This window comes from Cyphomyrmex costatus, unplaced genomic scaffold, assembly GCF_001594065.2.
Source record: "Cyphomyrmex costatus isolate MS0001 unplaced genomic scaffold, Ccosl1.0 scaffold193, whole genome shotgun sequence".
In the NCBI taxonomy this organism is placed as follows: Eukaryota; Metazoa; Arthropoda; class Insecta; order Hymenoptera; family Formicidae; genus Cyphomyrmex; species Cyphomyrmex costatus.
Window position 1 is genome coordinate 2,371,020 of NW_017275965.1, and position 21,309 is coordinate 2,392,328.

The 21,309-nt window shown below is 36.9% G+C and overlaps 1 protein-coding gene across 1 annotated transcript in view; it reads right to left on the reverse strand.

Annotated features, from left to right (window-relative positions):
• Nucleotides 1-20,796, reverse strand: part of exex (motor neuron and pancreas homeobox extra-extra) — a 22,075-nt gene extending 1,279 nt beyond the window's left edge. The window contains exons 1-2 of the mRNA XM_018538200.1: nucleotides 19,566-20,796; nucleotides 3,959-4,122 (exon numbers count right to left, since the gene is read on the reverse strand). Coding sequence (XP_018393702.1) covers nucleotides 3,959-4,122; nucleotides 19,566-20,796 — 1,395 coding nt within the window. The remainder of the gene's footprint in view (nucleotides 1-3,958; nucleotides 4,123-19,565) is intronic.
• Nucleotides 20,797-21,309: the final 513 nt, after the last annotated feature.

The window sequence follows — 21,309 nt, forward strand, 5'->3', positions numbered from 1 at the left end:
CTCCGAACAGAACTACTCGGTACTCCCAAAAATTTTTGACCAACAATTTTTTTCTAAGTCCCACGTCGAAAAATTTTTTGGGAGTACCGAGTAGTTCTGTTCGGAGTTCTGGACAGTTCTCGACGAGTTCTGTCGAAAAGTATCAGGGCTCAAAGCGATTGGGTCAATGGTTTCCGAGATATACTCACTCTAAAAATTGTTGATCTTCCGACAAATGTCGCTGTATCTTGCAAACCGTTGGTCCAATCGCTTTTTCACTTTACAGTTTTCGATAGAACTCGTCGAGTACTATAAGAAACGCTACTCAGAACTACTCGGTACTCTCAAAAAAATTTTCAAAGATTTCTACTATTCTTTTTAAACTTTATTATTCTTGAAAAATGTTTTTTATGTATCAAGAACTCTAGGTATTCACAAAATAGTTCTGTTAAGCTGATCAGAACTATGCGACCTTGAATTTTGTTAAAAAGTTAGCACCCCATTTTTTAAAAATTATTAAAAAATGATTATTAAGCGCATATGTCATTAAAAATCATAGAGAACTCTTCGTATCGTCAAAAAGAAGCAGGAATTATCATTAGAACTATTGTATCTAAAAATTAATTTTTCAAAAATTTTTAATTTTGTTTTTATTATTCGAAAAGTTTTTTTACGTATCAGGAACTCTAGGTAATCGCAAATTGAAGCTATTAAGCCGCTCAGAACTATTCCACCTCGAAATTCGATAAAAAGTTGGCACTCCATTTTTAAAAAATGTAAAAAGAATGTTTATTGAACTCTTGTTATTAACTATAGGGAACTCTTCGTCTCGTCAAAAGGAAGTGGAAACTCTAATCAGAACTCCTGAGTACTATAGTTGGGGTGTTAACTTAACATACCCTAAATATTGACTATTTTACATGACAGATATACCGAAATTAAAAAATAGTTTTTCGGATTTTTTTTATGTTTTAGATAAAAACACGATAAAAATTTGTAATATATTTGTGAATAAAGGATTTTTAGTTTCATTTCAATTTCGTGTTGACGACAATCGCAAAAGCACTATAATTATGAGAATTGATGATTTGTCGGTATGACTCTTCGATCCACGCCCGATTTAATTTGGCGAATGCGTACTCTATAAGCACGGGTAACGTCACGTGAGCCACCCCGCGAGACGCAGTAAATCAGGTAGACAGATACAGGGACTCGATTTTTCCTCCCCAATCGTAAGAAAACGATGTAAATCTTTCGGACAACATATCATGCGCCCAAGCCAATCCCCTCCAAACACACCAACCGTATTATATCTTTACCCTCCGTGTAGGAACGCAGCTTTCTCGTACGAATACGAATGGGAGAATCTGTGAACGTTTTGCCAAATTCTCGTTCTTTGAAGGAGATTTCGCGTGTGATAAGATTGTAATTGTAGAATTCTCTAATCGCGCCACGGTTACATAATACGTATATAGAGCTGCGTTCAGAAATTTCATTTTAGTGCAAGTGATATACATACATACGTGATCACCCATGTATGTATTATCTATGTATGTATTTTAGGATACATGTTTAACTCTCAAACGGCACACTCTGGTGCGAATTCGCACCAGCAATATTTTCAAAACATTGACATTTTCCCTACAATTTTTTTTTAGTAACAATTTTTTTATAACTTAAGAATAATTTAACTAAATTTGAGTTGTACCAATCGTTTTGTTGAGAAATTTTACTCCAAGAAAGTATGATTTTGAAAATATTTTGAAGTATATTACCATGGTTAAGTAAGTGAATAAAATCACAATATCTCAATTCGCACCAGTGTGCCGTTTATGGATGCTGGGATGAAGTGTGCCGTTTGAAGGTTAAATTTGGAACAGCAAAGATAAAATGACACATGGGTGTACTTTGGTAAAGTTTCTAAACGCAACTTAGCGACGTAATATACTGTAATTTTTTTACTCTTATTATCTTTTGACACGTTCTCAAAATGAACAAAAAATCTTGGAAATATAATAGACTATCTGTTTGCGATAAAAATGTCTTTATTAATTTTGTGAGCAATTCATTAAAACTGTTATGAAGTAATCTTCGAAGATTAAAAATATTTGCGATGAAAATGTTTCTCTTGAATTATAGGTACTACAAAATACAACGGGCGCCATCGCTTTTCGATCAGCTGGATGATTTGATAGACAAAACGCTACAACAGGGACTTACGTAAATCATTCGCGTCGCGTTAACAAATAATTCGGAGTGCGAAGTAAACAAGCACGGGGATTGAATTTGAGAGAGAGGGAAGAAAAGGCAGGCGAGAAAAGGTGCGAATTGTAGGCGCGAGCGAGTCGGTCGAAAAAAGTGAAGAAGGAGGGGGCGACGCCCGCGAAAATAAATATTTGTTATATCGCCGATAAACCAACGAGCGAGAAAGAGCGAGCGAGTGAGCGAGGAAGAGAAGAAATAAATCGCGTTGTAAATTATCTTGCGAGCCGAAATTAATCGACATCTTGTACATGGGAAACCGAACGACGGTGAATCATGGGATGCCGAGATCGATTTATCTACAATACGATCTCAATTGCGCTAATTGTCGAAGATGTTTTTTTTTTCATTGATGACCATCAATGCGTAGATCTCGCATATTGTTATGACTACGATTGTGATCACGATTTCATGACAATTAACGAATATCAGATTTTAATTAATTCAAATAAGGAAATCATTATTATTGACGCAGTGATATTGCAAGTCGAACATTAAATCGATTTAATAAGAATATTCAAAGGAAAATAAGTATATATTTTATGCCTTTATATCAAATGACAACAATAATTTTGTCATAAAACTTAATTGCGTGCGACATCTCTATATGTATGTCTACATCTCTGAATGACTTGGTTTGATAATGACAAAAATTACAACGTTGAGAGATTTATTGGGAAATGTACGGCTTTCGCCCTTTTCAAATAAACGTGTTCTTCGTCGAGCTTCGCGACGCGTTTCGTCGTGATGCTCGCGCTTGGACGGTAAATCGCCGCGGTAATCGCGTTTCTGCAAGCGCGGAACTCAGACGTGAAATGGGTAACAGGCCCGAGAAAGGAGGAGGACGAGGAAGGCCGAGGTGGAGGCGAGGAGCGAGGCGGAATCGGTAAAATATCGAAACAAATCAGCGACTGAGCCCGCCATAACTCAGACTTTCACGTCTGTTTGCCGAGCGATCCGTCAGGGCTCGTAAGCTTCGGAGTTATGTTTAAGTTGTTGAACTATGCGAGAGAGGATTCGCGTGCACACGGAGTCGGATGGAGGAAGGGCGGGCCGGATTATTCGAAGGGATTTTCTCTCTTTCGAGGGTCTTCTTTTTCCCTTTCTCGCGCTCCCGTAACCTCGCGAATTTCCATTTTCGCGCTATTTACCGGTCGACGTCGCTCAACTTCTCGTCGGACAACTCTCGACGCTAACTTAGCGTCAACTTGATTCCAACTTCTGTCTCCTTTATTCCCAAGAAATTATCGATTCGATTTCTTAACAATTTCTACGAACGATTCCGTATCAATCGAATATGTAATTATGCAAAGATACCTTTCAATCTCCCGAAAGAGGAAATAGATTTTATGTAAAAGAGCACAATCTTTTTTTTTACTTTTTCATGGTTTCCTACTTTGGTTATAATTGTTACAGTAGTGTGAGCGGCAACAAATTTACGATAGAATTTACGTGAGATTTCTCTATTCGATACTTCATGACTTCTGTAGGGCATCGGTAAAAGCCATTTTATTTTAGCATGTTTTATCATGGATCTCGAATTACAGGTGATTCACGATTCGCATTACGTTTCTTCTCTCTACTCAGGGATGTGAGTAATAAAAATTGCTAATCGCGATACTTATCGTACGAGAAGTGATTCACGGGCTCAGGGCCATTATTGAGTTTGGGATATCGAGAAGCTAATGCGCAGTTCAACATCATTATCTCGATTTACCTGCGTTTCCGTGAGCATCAGCGACGTCGCGACCTCGAACCTCTTCGGTCTGCTGAGGTACTTATTCTGTCGGAATTGCTTCTCCAATTCAAGGAGCTGCTGGGATGTAAAGGCGGTCCTGGGCCTTCTGGTTTTACCCAGCAATGCATGTTGTGCCGCGCAACCTATATTACAAAAAATTTTTTTTTTTGAAGAAATTTTTAATTTTTATAATAGTACATGTAATATTATTGTATTATTATTATATTACTAATTCCAATAACAATATTTGCGCGGTAATGAAACGCGCCGAAATTAAAAATTTCATAATTAAAATATATTGAAATAAGTCATATAAAACTGCGTGCAATTATACTTTTGTCGTCGTGTTGATTTTTGTATAACGAAAACTTCCAATTAAAAATATTGCTTTATTAAATTTGTTTATATCCGATAAAAGTCGCAAATTCCATGCGATTTTAGTTCAGCAAACATTTCGGAGAACAAAAATGATTCATTATTGCGATCCGGGCGATCCAATAAAAATCATCGAATGCTAATGCAATTATCGCGAGTGTAAATCCCTATGGATTACGGGGGATGATTTGGGGTTAGACGATAGGGGTGGAAAGCCGCCCCTGCAATTAGCCCCGTGAATGACTCTTGGTCAGGGGAGAATTGCCAACTTATAACACCATAGGCGTAGGACGTCGTGGAGTCTGACGAGATGATCGTCTACATAATCGTGACAGAACTGGATTGATCAATGTGTGATGGAGACACGTTTGCATTATACATCACACGATTTATATGTGTACATCAACGATTTATCTATTATCTAGAATTATTCTAAACATAATTGTTTATTAATAACTGTACCAATATAGCACAGAAGTTTGCAGCAACATTGTTGCAACATTTGTAATATTGTTGGATTAAACTGTGCTGTATGGATAGATGCGAAATCTAATTATTACTATTAATATACTTTTCTTAGTAATTATTTTTTAAAATAATTTAAATTGTAGTTAAGTTACATTAATGAATCTACTTTTTTAATATGAAGTAAATTATTTATAAATACAATTGCGAAATAAATCAATTTCATAAATTTGAAAAAAAAACATTGAATAAAATCGTGTGAAGTGACGTGTTTGAAATAAAATCACAAAAAGGCACACACACAATTCTGAACTCGAATTAAAAATGTCCAGTTTATACGAAGAGTACATCTCTTAGTCCAAGGTTTTCAATTACGGCGTATAAGTGAGAGACGCCGTTATTTTTGTCACGGGGATGTCACGTGTTTTTGTTGTCGTCGAGCGCTATGTCCACTGGGTTTCCACGATTAGCAGGGAGGTGGGCCTTGCGTCATTGGCTTAAGCACCCTCGTAACTTAACTAGCAAGTGCGTGACCGGCTGTCAGTGTTTGTACACATGGCGGCGTTTAGTCGAGCGCATTCGGATTACCGGTCGACGCGTGATTCACTAAGCTGCATACGAGCAGGTACGCGCGCTCTCGCTCTCCCTCTCAAAGAGAAATCCGAATATTTCGATGTACTTAGGGCCGCGCGATTTCACGCCCGATAAATAAACGACAGTTTCGATATCTCGATGACGTTCTTTACACAGCGGGACGCACGTGTTTTCGTCGACATTGAACATTTAACTAAATCGCAAGTATATTAAGAAAGAAATGATCGTTAAGAACGTAAAAAAGAATTAAAAAATTAAGATATGTAACATGCATAATAAGAAAGTATAATTAAATATAAAATTATATAAATATAATGCTATGTAGTATACTACACCATAGGATATCGACTTGCCCGAAAAATTTCGTATGCTTCAAAACTAAGATGTTTCAAGTGATTTTGCTGAATTTCTTTTGTCTCTCTGCATGAAATACAAAAGTATTACGCGTGTTGTTTAATAATCGTTACGGATTGGAAAAAATGCGTGCAGGAAATTTTTGACGATTGTTGGGAGCAAGCATCACGCGAGGGATGGGAGACTACATTTGATAGCTGTTAGTATTTAGACTGTAGCACATTTATTGGGTTATTTATCGTTGGACAAAGTGGAGTTCGTCCCCCCTCCCCTGCTGGGCACATATGGCCTGACCGATGATTTCCCTTCCCGCTGATTCGTGACAATTATTATTTGCGCCATTGCGCTCCTCGCTCGTCCCATTATGATTTATTTTTATGTTCTTTTTTTCAATTTTGTCGTCCGGACACACTGCGTACGCAAATCCATTAAATTCTCGTGACACTCTTGCATATAACGTAATATTATAAATTATTTTTCAATGTATATATATACATATATATATATAATAGTCTACTTATCATACTTTATTAATCCTTAAGATAAAGTTTTTTTGCAGTTACTTAACTTTATTATGATTCACACGTGATTACATTAATTCCATAATCAATCATAAAATTGTAATCTGTATCACTTTTAGTCAACGTGACTAAAAAGTCGAGAGGACTGGATTGAGATAAGGTTCTCGGACATCTATTCCTCATATAGTATATTCTTGATAACTAATTTTAAACGATAATGTATCTGTAATATAATAACAATAATAATTGAATTTTATTGCGGGATTAAGATTCGTAGATGTGGATGTTGATTGTGATCGAAATAAAAAAATTATTACCAATTTTGTGCAACAAAAATGTAAATATGTATTTCTATATCTTTGATTTTTAGTACAAAAAATCTTATTGAAAGTCTGATATGAAGTATGTCTATTACAATGTAAACTAAATAAATCAAAATTTTTTTAGAAATTATGACGAGGATTTAGAAATTAGATGAGGATGATTAATTGCTTTCTATTAAATATACTTTGATAATACTATTTATTTAGTCAGTTAGGTCAGTATAACTTCTTAAAAACAACGTTTTTATATATGAATATAAAATACCCACTTTTATAGATTTAATCAAAAATACTATAAATTAATTCAATCATATCTTCAAGTCTATCAAACGTTCTAGTTATAATATATCAAGTCTAATCACGTGATAACCAGAAATTTTGTTTAATTTCACCAAAATACACTATCACATATATTTTTTTATTGATACAATCATAATATTTTTTCAGTGTATATTTTATGTTTAATTGTATCTATTCTTTTTTATATGTTATAAAGATTTTAGAACTCTGTGAGTAAGAGAGATAGAGAGCTAGAATTTTAATCATAATATGTTAAGTGAAAATTAATCTTAATTAAATTATAAGTGAATTGATCAAGAAATGTTCATTATAAATGAGCGAAAAAGACCACATTTGGTTAGGACGGGTCGTAATTTTTAATATTTTTTAAATGAATTTAACAATTTTAAATAAACCGCGCATCAATAATTATTTATCAGTCTTGAAAAGTCCTAAACTGTGTCCTTAAAGTTGCAGTAAGTAATATCATAAATTACGTTGGTGAACAATTTAATAATGCTAATGTTAATGAGCATGTCTTTAAAACATTGAAAAGAATTTAATATTACATCGAAATTTTAGAAATAGGCTAATTAATTTCACCGAGATTGTAATATTTTAATTTATTAAAGACGGAAATAGGTACAATGATCGAGTTCTGACTCCTAAGGTGGTTGCATCTTTTAAAAGTTTAAGAAACGAGAAGAGCGGACAAATAGCCGTTATAAATTACCAAACCCTTTGTCGCCAAATTGGCCGTCTTGCGATAATTATTCATTGAGCCACCGGCATATTAGTCGGCGTTACAAGCACACCAAAGAAATTCATCTGTCGCGATCGAGGGGGTTGGCAACTGACATACGGTACGTACCCTTCTATCATAGGGGTGTCGCGTTAACTATAGCGCTAACTAACTGCAAACAATTTCCCTGCATGTAGTCCAATAAATAAACGCAATGCGATGTACCGTGCAATCACGAAGTCGATAAAAATAATCGAGGAGGAAAATGATACAACAAATGACGAGAATTAATGCATTTATTAAAGTTTACTAATAAAAGTTATAGAAAAATTAAAATATGAGTTACCAAAGAATGTTTAACGTGCAATAGATGTCTCCTTCATTATTATTCGTTTTCAAAATTAAATGGAAATTTAATTAAACCGTTACGTCTTTTTACATAAACAGCACTAATTTTTAGAAACAATTTCCATATTCAATTTCTGCAATCCTTTATTGTACATTTACGGTTGAATTGGTTGTAATTTCATTGACGCGCGGAGAATGCGCCGTGTCCCGCTAAATTGATCATTTGGCACACTGCATGTCACCGATCAGGATCGGAAAATGCGTAAACTGTGACAGATGTCGGTAAACATGAGAAGGGCGACTTTATCGAGTGGACAATCACCATTCGCACTCTTATATCGAACGAGGGGACGGGAGGGGGCTTTTATCATGATAATTTAATTTATTTGGGGTCCCATCCGCCGCTTCATGCCGGGCCACCCTTAAATGGTGCCGATCATCGCGGCGGTAAACACCACCTATTATCTGTACTTAAAACGACCGCTCTCTTTCTCTCTTTCTCTCTTTGTCATACCATTTCGTCCCCCCGTAGTTCACTTCCCGAAAAATTACACTTTACCGGTCGCATGAATATCCTTCCGTCGTAACGAGCGATGGCGATATGATATCGAATTTGCCTCGTGCCGTTAAAAGAAATAGAATGAAGATGAATTAATATTTTGATATTTTTTTATAATTTCAATCAACAAAAATCAATTTTTATACTTTTTAATTAATTTAAAATTTATAACCGTACGAGACAATGCCACAGCGGTCTAAACTGTGGCATTTTGTCTCATTCGGTTTGATATTTAGCCGTCCAATAAGAATTGATATTGTTTAAAATTTAATATAGTTAGTGAATAAAATACAAGTCTTTCTACAATATACTGTATTATTAAATTTTTTTAACTATTGATTTTTAAAACAATGATTTAAAATTCAGAGCAAGAGTCATTATTATATTTTGAGCGATTATTACGAAATACTTATGAAATTAATTATCCGCATGTAACTCTTCGTTCTGCTCAGCCGAGATCGGATCTCATGCGACTTTTTTTTAGGGTCGGCGAATCGCACGGTATCTCGGACTAACGAGTAACTACCCTCGTTAACTCCCGGGCGAAAGGTACGCTTAATTAAAACTGATTACTCGATCCGAGCTCCCGCAGGAACTTCACCTTCGTTTTTAGTCCTTTTTGCGTCGGTCGCCAGAATGTTGGCGCGTTACTGAATGACCCGAATGCTTTATGTTGCGATGGAAAAGTGTCGCAACTTATTCCCCGTGGTAAAATAATTATATATACACATATATTTACTATATGTATAAACATTTTATATGTAGAATATATGCTATTATATATAATTACATTATTTTCTTATTTTTAGATATTTTATATTGTAATTAAAAATTAATAAAAAATAATTTTTTCAATAAAAACATATACGCACTCCATATCTTTTTAAAAACATTGTTTATTAAATCCATGTGTAAATTATTGTAATTATAGCAAGAAAGAATATTTTATATTGGAGTCTATTATTTTTTAATAAACGATTTTCACGTTAATTTGTAAGAATATAATCACGACAATTAAGTTGAGACTTATTTTTTCGCACGTGTGATTTTTGAATTTATCGTAATAATAATTTCAAAAATGATAAAAATAGTATATCATAGGGTAGATAGACTTGTTTTTTATCCTGGAATTAGAGGTCCTGTTTTAATTAATGATTGTTCCGTCGGATTTTTCATTGGAAATAGTACGGCTCGTCTTTTACTCGGAGGTGCATCGATCCTGTCCTCGCTCGGCTGTCACGAGTACATAGCTGCCGTGGCCGCAGCTCTACGCCTACGTAGAAGCCGAAAATGGCCTCCCTCTAATGGGCAGCAATTACCCAATAGCGAATTGCAAATTGGAATTAGCGTCCTAAATCGGCGTGTATACCTCTAACTGTGCCGCTGTACCCTCCGACCGGCTTGCACCGCGCGCGCTCGTCGTCTCGAGGGGGATGGAACAGGGGAAGACGGGGGTTGGATAGCACGCGAGAGGAAATGGTGGGAAGGCGAGCGAAGGGGTTGGTAACGACTTCGTCGGTGGTGCGTTCTCTCAGCTTTTGCTCTCGCGTCCGTGTTGTAGCCCATGTCCGTGTCTCTATTTGCGTGTGTGTGTGTCTGCGTGCGTATGGAAGAGGGTAATGGTGTGTTTATCTCTGTGTACGTGTGCGGGGGTATCGTATGCGCGTGTGTGCGTCGCCGGCAAGCCCCGCCCGCGGTCCCCGGAGCCCCTTTGCCGTGTCCCGCCCCCCGAATTATCTGCCCCTCAGATCCGAGCTAAACGAATCTAGGCGAGTAACGTCGCTATCCGGCCGTCTCACCACCCCCTCGTCGTCCGACAGCCACCCCCGACGTGCCGGGGATGATCGTAGATCGGAATGGAGCCGGATGAGCGTGAGCGAAAGGAAGAAAGAGAAGGGCGAAAGAGAGGAAATGCTGATAGAAAAGAGAAAGAAAAGAAAGAGAGAAGACGGAAAAGTTGGGCAAGTTTTATCAGGCTATTTTCCTTACCCGAAATGGCTGAATTTAATCCCGAACTCGGGCTCGCGAGCTTGCCACAAATCACGTCATAAACATCCGCGATGTTACTTCTTATTCTTGCCTCGCACATCCCTACCGGATACTCGTCCGATTCGCCATCTTCTTCCGCGTCTCCAGATCTACGCAAGTTTCTGAGTGCAGACGACGCGTTGCACTGTGTGTCAATGGTTAACACTTAGTCAAGTATGCAACAGTAACTTTGAGAAGGTAAATTTGCAATTTTTAGAAACGACGCCGCTTTGACTTTGATTGTAATTTAAAACTCACTTCTTTTAAAATTTTCGGTGGATTTTTAGCGTACCAACTCTTTGATGCCACACTATACATTTTATCATACATACAACGTGGAGTATCGTATAAAAATATCTCATAAATATGATCATATAAAAATTTTTTTATTTTAATCGAAATTCCAGACTTTAAAGAATATAACGATAATAAGCAAATATATGTACATCTTTTAATCTATTAATCTTTAGAGGACAAGGGTCTATTTTTTTATATCTTATACTTTTTTCTTGAGTAAATTTTTTTGTAAAATTTGTTATAATTGTTTTATTGTATTTCTTGCCACAAAATGACACTGTTTCAGCACCACTATAGTGACTCCTTTTTATATAATATGTTCTATAAAAGTTAATAAAAAAAATATAATCTATATGAAATAAAAGAAAATTCGAGTATGTCTTTTGAGAATGGCAGAAGGGATTAATTGCTTGACTGCACTCTAGCTCTCATTATTGCGATACATTACATGTTAATGGATACCTTTTTCTTTGCCGTTGAAAAACATACATGTCACGCGAAAAGAGCTGGAAAGAACTGGTCGGTTGCAAAATTAAGCCGGTTCGGTTCTCTCGGTCAAGCTCGGCAAAGTAGTCAAAGGCGTTTTGCGGCCGAAAGGTGCTCTCGACCGTTTACGTCACGTATCCAGCAGCTATCCGATACGTACGTGAACACACGTACACGAACGTGGCGCACACATATTCGCGTACACGCAGCTACGCGAATAGTATTACCGACAAGACCGTATATAGACACGGGATGGCGCGTTTGAGCGAGCGCGCGGGATGTTACACATCGGGTAACCAAGATCTGTTTGCTTGCGGACGGCCAAACTAGCTGGCAGCTAATTCAGAAACGCCATTACCACCTATACGCTTATAGGCGGACCTGATGCCGCCGCCGTCGCCGCCGCCGCTGCCACCGGCTTCCGGTATATATACCCGCTTGTATATACACTCCGTGCGTGCGTGCGGTCGTGAGTGAGTAAGCGAGTGCATCGGTTTACTCTCTCCCACTTCCAACTATCCGCGCTCGCCGTCCATGCTCTCTGTCGTACTCCGAGCTTTAATTTCAAGCTCCGTCCCGAAAACAACATCGACATCAGGTCGTAGTTGCGACCCCGAGGTCGAACGAGAAGTCAATCGCTAACGACGCTGATTCGCTCCACGCCGACTTGTCGCTTTCGGAGCGGTCTCGTATGTTGGCGAGAGTTGTTGAAATCCCTACCATTACGATGAATCCTATTTCCGACGCGACATGCACGGAGAAATGAGCCTCGATTTAATTTGCCTCAATATGTTGTTCTTATACGAATAAAAGTGGACATCGGTTTCTTTTGGAATATCGATTTTTTGTTTTATTGTATAAAATTTCTTCTCAGAAGTTGCAGCATAATTAATATACGACTTTATGTATGAATTTTTATACGTTGAGAAAGTATAATGGAATAGAGATACGAGTTTATTATAAAAAATGTTTTATTGATTTTTTATTAAAACATTTTTATTACTTAATTACTTTATTATTGCGTTCATATAAATTTGTAAATGCAAATGATAATAATATCGTTTATATGTACATATTTATGTATTTATATATAATTATATATACATATACGTACGTGTGTGTGTGTATTTAAAAAAGTGATCAATAAAGTCGAAATAGAATGAGAATTCCAAAATGATTAATAAACACTGTACTTTTCTTTGAGTCATTTACAATTTCTGTACTGTTATACGTTAGTTCATGGAATATAATCTTTTTTTTTTCGATTTCTTTCAGTACATATAATTATTATCATTTGTGTATTAATATATGTATTACGTAAGCATTCTAAAATTGATTACAATTGATATTATAATATAATAGAATGATTAGATAATACATATATCAATATACAAATACATTAATCCCGGATTGTGCATATACTGTGTGTCTTTCCTTTCTCTTTAGTTTTTATCGAACTTTCTTATCGTGTAATTTTAAATGAATATCTCCGATTAAATCTCCTGGGAAGTAGATAACTTGATGATAACCTGCGCAATCAGCCGCGTAAACCTAGCTATCTAGAACACCATAAGCGCTACGGTCGAACTAATAGGAATGCTGTAAATTCCGGACAAATAGAATTAATCCCCCGCAATCGGTGTGCCATATGTTAGAGCGTAGAACACGAGAATGACAGTACGATCCAAGAGAAGTTCCTTCCGTCAGTTCATACGATTTAATTAGATTGCTTTAGTGTTACTTTTTAATTGCTTTTATTATCACACGATCCATTATATTTATATATATACATTACTTATTATTTTTAATATGTCGGTAATATAACACGACACATATATTTATTATCATATTAGCACGATATTTTCATAATTATTGTATTATTATGATATTGTACGTCTATAAAAGGTAAAATATGTAATGCGGCTGGACGGGTGGCTTCCGCTCGCGAGTCTCCGACGGAAACGCGAAATTGGCCGTTTAAACGGACTATAAGTCCGCGGAGTTGCCATGGGAACGGTATGGTGACGGTGGTGGCAGAGCATGCCGGGACGTGGGAGGTTGCGAAGGGGATGAATAGACGGATGAATGACGCACAATTAACTAATTAAATCATCCGCCAACCCCTCGCGCGCGCGCTCTCTGTCTCCCGAGTATCATCCCCCTTTTGTTAGTAGAGTTTCCGCCGCCATCTCCTCGCCATTGTTTCTCTCCGTTTGTATGGACGGCAGGATCGGTTCGAAAAAAAGAGAGAAAGGAGAACAAGAAAAAAAAACGAGATTCCGGCCGTATCGTCACGTCGCTACCCTTACGGTTCGTCAAGTCGATTTAAGCCAAATTGCCGATCGAACTGTCCGTAAAGAAACGAATCCTCCTTAATTGCGGTTCCTCGAGGGGAGGCTTCTTGTTTTCCTCGGCCGAACATTGTCGATTTGGTGAAAATTCGGTTCACTCAATAAAATATACCGCGAAGTACGAATATTTGAGTGATTGTTGATAATAGAGTAGTTATATACAAAACTCTAATTTGATTTGATTTTGAAGGAACGTGATCCGTGGGTGAAATATTGTCTTCCATCTCTTATAGCTCGATTTTATTTAAAGAAAAAAATTAATATGTAAGATGAATTTAAATATACCTATTTTTCATTAAAAATGAATTTAAATAAATTTTTTTGTTCATTGTAAAATTAAGAGAAGAATGAGAAATTTTATTTTTTGAATAAATATACGTATGAAAAAGAATGAATAAGTTTATCCATTGCATTGTATTGCTATTTGGCTTTACATAATTAATACGATGTTCGTAGAAATGAAACAATTTTGTTGAAAATTATTTCATTCATTTCTGACGAATATTTGATTCTCTGCAAATACAATCAATTGTATGTAAAAACAGAAATACGCACGATTAGGATGAACGCTATAAAAACGGCGTTTACCAAACTACGGTGTTCATTTTTAAGATATTTAATTTCACTTTACGATATCTTACTGTGGCGCTAAAAGGAAATGGCAATGCTGTTTTTTTTTCGACGCCCTTCGGTAAATAAAACCACACCCTTAATTTCGTTTGTGCCTTCTACTAAGAGTCTCCCCATTAACTTGAAAAAATATCTTCACAGACCTTCACAGGCCATTAGAGAGGAATTTGTAACTCGATTTACATTTACATGGGAGAAAGATTTCCCAAGAAATAAGAAAATGCTCACATATGGCAAATCCTGTTATTTTTATCATACAAAAACGATATAACTTAATCAAAAACTATTTTACGTTCTTATTTATATATATATTTAATTAAGTTCATACGATATTTATTTACATTGAATTCTATATAATGCGTCTTTAGAATAATGTTACCAACAGTATTGCGAAATAAGAAGCGTTCAAACGCATGAAATAAAATGTCAGCGCAGAAATTTTGTATTTCCATAATCGGCAAATTAAACATTTGCCGTCATTAAATCATTGGTATTAAAATATGTAAAATAACAGTGAAAATAAAAGTCAGTGTTAACAGTTTTATCGCACGCGAGATTTATCGCGCCCTCCACGATTATTTATATATTTGCCGTTGATATCGGTACTTGCAATTAATATCGTTAAAACGCTTAAGGATTTTCTCAGCGCGTGCGTATCGTATAAAAAGGCCATAAATTCGCGATGAATAATTTATTTCTTCCCGGTGTGCCCGACGGGGGACAGTAATTATTACAATTGTACTTCAACTCGCGCGAACGATTAATCATTGCTGGCATGTCTATATAACTATCGCACCATCGGAAAATCGATGACGTTTCGCAAGCTAATCCAAAAGCCAATTATCGACTACTGTCGATCATTGTTGATTGATGCATGCATATGCTAACTAAAAAAATTGTAGAATATCTAAAATGTTATACAGAGCTAGTGCATAGTGAAAGACTAGAACAACTTTATTGCCTCTTGCGAATACAGTGTACTTTGCATAATTATAGCATTGAATGCCTTCCTGATGCAATTTTATTAAACACATATAGAAATGTAGCATATATACAGTGGCCTTAAATTCTATTTTATGCGTGTTCATTACTTAATAAAAAAAGTAATATTTTTATTTTTGTGGATGTAACTTGCAAGTCGTAGAATAATAATTATGGGTCGTTTGTAAAAAATATAAATAAATTTGATTAATTATAAATAATTTTTATTACAAGTAACATTTATTCGAAGAAAAAGTTAATTTTTTAATTATAAATATTGGCAGAAACAAAATTTTCGTTACACAAATTCTAAAAAACTGAGTTTTTTAAATTAGGCTTCCTAAATTATTTTCTTTGATGGCTTTTGAACTATGAAGTTTCTAAAAGAATATAATTTAATCAAAGTTTCTAAAAATAAAAGCGTTTTGTTATATATTTTAGTTTAACCCTTTATCTTATCTTTCTAGACGTTTTCCGAAATTAAATAATTAGTCTCTAAGGTATTCGCACATAATACTCGTATAATTCCAGTAATACGATCGTTATAGTAACGATGATGTTTTGCCGTTTCAATGGCTATTCCATTCGGCGGCGGCAATCGATGGCCGCAGAACCGCGCTAATTAGAGCGGCCGCGGTACGGGCCATCCATTCGTAACGCGATATGGATAACTATCTAGTAGCCAGCGGTGAGGACGTGGGTTTGAGGTGCGGTGGGTGGCGGTGCCGTTCGGGCACGGGGTACATCGTGCAATACGCGGGCCCCGACACGTGCACACATCCCGCTTATAGCGCGCTAGTTAAATTTCGATACGCCGTTACGCGCGGCACGGGATAGATGAAACATGGTGTTGTCGTAGCGTCGCCGCGCGCGGGCATAACGCGCGACAAATATTCCGCAAATAAAAGCTCGCATCATCCTCCCCCTCGCTGTCCGCGCCCTCGTCCCCCGATCATTCCTATTCCCCACGTTATTTACAGAATGTCGCGCGGGGGTGGTCTGCGCGGCCGCCGGCAATTTTTAACAAGTCGAGCCGTGTACCGACGATGGCCTCCATCGAGCATGCCGAGGGGGTGGCAGCGGCAGGGGCGCACATTCAATGTATTCGACGCGCGTTTTATTTCGTGCCACACGCGCGCCCGCGCGCACGTATACGCGCCCTCTCTCTTCCTCACTCTTTTTTTTTGCGTTTTCCCTTTTTTGCGCTTGTTTTACGCTACCGCTCGATTTTTTTCGCCTTTTTTGGTCGACGCTGGATTGCTCGGCAACTACCAATCAGGATCATCTGACAGGAAATACCCCGCGCACCCGTCACCGTTCGCCACTTGTGTCCACGGCGTTCCCGCCGCCACTCCGCCTCTCATTTCTGCTTCCCTTCCTCCCTCCGTCCCGGAGTATTCGCCGCCGCCATCGCCATACGTTCACTGACCAATTTGTTCGATAAAAGCCCTCGACTGATTGGCCTGACAACGTGGCCACGGCTCTTTTTTCCGAGCCCGAAATTTACCGTGGTACTCTTGTTGCACCCCCAACCTCCCTCAAGCCTTTGCCTTTTACCTTCCAAATCTCTCCACCGCCACTTAGTACCACCTTTCCCTTCTACCTTCGTCTGTTCCTTCTTCGGATTTCTCAGACAGTTTCTGTGATTCGTGGCAAGGTTTGCGAATTAGTTGGCAAGCGATGCAGTTCGTTGATCTCGTGAATAAAGGTTTTGTGGACAAATGGCGATTGGATGAAAAGATGAATCTTCTCCATTTTGCAGAAAGCATTGCGAAAGTTTAATTAAAAACTGACGAAACTTATCTGATAAAATGTTATTCAAGATAATCTGTGCGAAAATTTCTGAGAAATTTTAATTAAAAATAGCTGACTCTTTTGAAAGAAATTTATTTCCTATATATAATAAAATTATCTTTCAACAATAGAAAAGGAATATAATTATTAAGTATAATTTTCTCGACCCACGCAAAATGGGGAAATATTTGACATATTTTGTATTTTATAATGTTTTTATGTTAGTTATAATAATTTTGATCTACGTTCGATAGTTGCAAACGTCATATTGCCGTTATCGGGATCATAAAATTTGTGTAGTCAGCCAATATGGTCTGATGGAGCGGTACATTAGACACGTAAACATGTACTATCTGCTCATCGCAGCGGCAATCTGTCTTTCGACGTTGCCTCTCACTTTCGAGTTAATAGTTGGTAATAGCCGTCGAGAGCTAACATAACACAACCTCCCACGCATGAGTTACCGTCAATCGACGATATCGTTTGACAATCCACTCACCCATGCAAGGAATTGCGATTTTGCGCAATACGCTCCCTTTTGATCCCGCGAATTCTCCGACCAGAAAGCTTAACTCTTTTTTTTACTTTTACGAAAATTTGATTGCAAGCATTATATACGCTCAATATTTCGTTGATTACTAAGTAACGATTTTAAATTCTCATTAAAGTAAATTTTAATCGAAATTCACAGAAAAATAAGGTTTTATTATTTATTTGTTTGCATGTACCGTAATTACAAATGTTATTTACTATAACAAGAAAATAGATATTTAATTATTATCTGTAAGTTTCTTATTTAAAAATTTCAAACTTAATAAAGTTCAATAAAGTTAATATTTATATTTAACAATATAATTTTATAGCTTAAATAAAAATTTTCTTCTTTTTTAATTACATTTTTTTAAATATGTTTACACTTCTTACAGAAATATATTTTTAATCTAGATTCTAAATTGCCACTGAACTTTTTGTATCATATTCAATAGAATATAGAAAAATATAGAATATTTTCATAACTTTTTTATTATTTTTTTTTATTATTTATGTTAAAAAATACGTGTAACACATTCTTAAAACAAACTCGCACGCGACTATTCTTGCGCTATCTCGCGCGCTATTTGTTGCAGATCCGTAGTCGGTGATAAAGTCGCAATCAACGTGTTTTTTTCTGGGATCGGCACTGCCATCATCACTGTCGGCTTAGGAAAGAGCGATTTATGAGGATTGTTATCGACTTTAACGACTGTTATCGGCAATCCTCGATTTCCTCGCAAATTATTATCGAATCATTAATTTATCAAGCATTGAAACAGGATTAATGGTTTTAACGTGAAGGTCAAATCGTCTGTGCAATAGCACCTTCTAACTGTGCTTGCGCAATCTTATTCTAGATTATGATAAAAATTATACGACTTGGAAATTGGATTCGAAAATTCCACGTATGAATTTGAAAATTAAATGTATACCTTTTTCGTATTTACCATAAATAATATATAATAGCGTCGACAAAATAAAGATCGGGAAACAAGAAATTGTATTGTTTTATGTTGAGATAAAACTCTCTCTCTCTCTCTCTTTTACAGAAATTTCTTAAATAAAATCTCTAACATCTCATTATAACATTTTTATCAAATGAGAGAATTTAAAATTCTCTGCTATATCATGATAATTAAACACTATTTAAAATATCTGATTTATCATAATTGATTTATATCGTTATTTTTTTACTTTCTTTTTACTATTGTGCTGTTGAACACTTATATGATATCTTATCATAAAATAGCGGATTTCAATTTGTTTTGTTTTTTGTAGCGATGATAATTATTGTGATTTTTAGATATCATGCAATTAATTGCTTGTATTGTTCTTCGATGCAACGGTCATTATGATATTTAATTAATTACAAGCATCAGTATTTCGATAAGTTCTTTTTGATGGACATGATTTATGTTTTTGTAGATAATGATGCAATTAATTTAAAGAATTATTCATATCAATTAAATTGATAATTCACGCATAGATATACGTACATGTGTCTTTTAAAACTTTTTATTACTTATTGATAAAAATTATTGTCATAATTTGAAACACTCAATAAGTAAATTATTGTTTATAATCTCTCTCTCTCTCTCTCTCTCTCTCTCTCTCTCTCTCTTTATATATATATACATATATATATATATACACACACTCACACCACACATTATCAAAATTTCATCAATGTGTTATTTTTATTAGATGTAAATTTAGATATTTCTTTTTTTAGGTATAATTACAATGAAATTTTTTAAATGATGTCTTAAATTTTCTTCACATACAATTTTTTTTATTTTCGCAAAATATATTTTTCTTTTCTGTATATTTCATATAAAATTTATCAAAAGCTACAGCGATTTAATAACATGAAGATATTCAAAACAGCGTTATGTTAATTAGATTAATTATGTCAATCTACTCACCGGCCAAATCCGCGGGAAGTCTCGGGTATAACATGCCGGTCCGAGCAAACCACTCGAGCTGGAGTGGATGGATGTGATGCTGCTGAGGATGAGGCCCTCCGGATTGGGGATGGCCGACCGGTTGACCCTCCTTGTGTATCGAGTGGAAGGCGCTACCGCCGGCCGGATGATAATATAATCCTCCGGGATGAATGAGTGGTCCCGCGGGATGCAGTAGAAGGCCCTGATTCTGTCTGACCACCGCTGCACCCACGCCGTAGGGCCCGGACGCAAGACTCTGATGGCTTAGTACTCCGTTACTGGACGGATCTTCTGAACCGGGGGATATTGGAGGACTAGAAGCAGGACTGCGACTTGCGTTACTTCCGGGACTGGCGCTTCCGGTTCGCGTCGGATCCACGTCGACCGACGTATCATCTTCAACGTTTTCCAACCGGTCGTTCCGATAGTTACTGGTCCCCGTTTCAGGCCTGAACTGGCCCCTTTGGATAGACATGCCGGAATCACTGGAATGGAGACCAAGAACAGTCTCGCGATTGGAGGAGTGTTTCTCTCGAGTTTCCAAACTGGGCGAATCCGATTCATGATGTTGAATGAAAGGATTTAGAGAGTTTCTCAAGGCGGTTCTTTGATCTCCAGAGTATCTTATTGCGTTGGGAGATTCCCGTTCTTGAATGCTACCAAGATTCAGACCATCAGACTGGACACCGTGATTTCTGGAGAACGATTTTTGTCGATCGGCCGATGACTGTTCTATCTCATTCTGCTTCGTGGCGCGACCCAGAAGTGCATCGATGCAGAAGGACGTTTTACCAATGGAGCTATTGTGTTGATTGGATGAGCTGAGGATGTAATTTTGCGGCGAGGATGTCCTTCCAGGAGAACTTTCTGTCTCACGACAACGATTCGTTGCTATTTCATCGCTGAAACATTTTCTGGAAGAGTTCTCCGAGTCCTGGAAAAAAACTGGACCCGTATGGTCTTTAGGGAAACGTTTACTTCCGGCATCTTCGTGATATCTGATTACTCTGTCTTCCACGTCTGGTGATCTGGCACCCACGAAACGCACTTCTTCGAGCGATCTTACTCGACTGTCCAGTGGCGACCGGGCGTCTTCCGATCTAGGCGAAGATCCAGGATCTTGTAGTCTTTGTTGAAGGTTATAGAGATGTCGCGGATGCTGATGCAAGTCTTCTGAGACCATCTGCGCGTTGTAATGCATAGCTGCCATATCCTGCGATCACTATAGATCTTTAACACATATTTTCTGGTGTGATTATGTCCTCGCAATGTCAACACTATTGGAATCTAATTTAATTTTGTCACTTGAGCAATATAACGATTCGTGTTTCTAATCACTGATTCAAACGAATTGTACATAAAAATATCTAAAAGAATAATAATGAATGATTGAGCAAAATGTACCTATGTACTAGGATGATCTCCAAAATCAACACTTGACGCAAACTAACTCCTAATTATAATGAAGTCTTCATGCGACGATTGTAATTCCTTAAATCAATTGATTATAGATGATCTAGTGGATGTAGCTGCGTAAATCTCAGCAACGTTTTGCACAATTTCGAACGTCATTGCATAGCCGTGTCATTGAAGCGATTGTTAACTGATTCATAGTTCGGCCATACGCACTTAGTGGATTGATAATCGTCTTTCGCAACCGATCGATTCCGCGATTATACGAGTCACGATCTTCACACGAAGCCGACGACACGAGCAAGCGGCT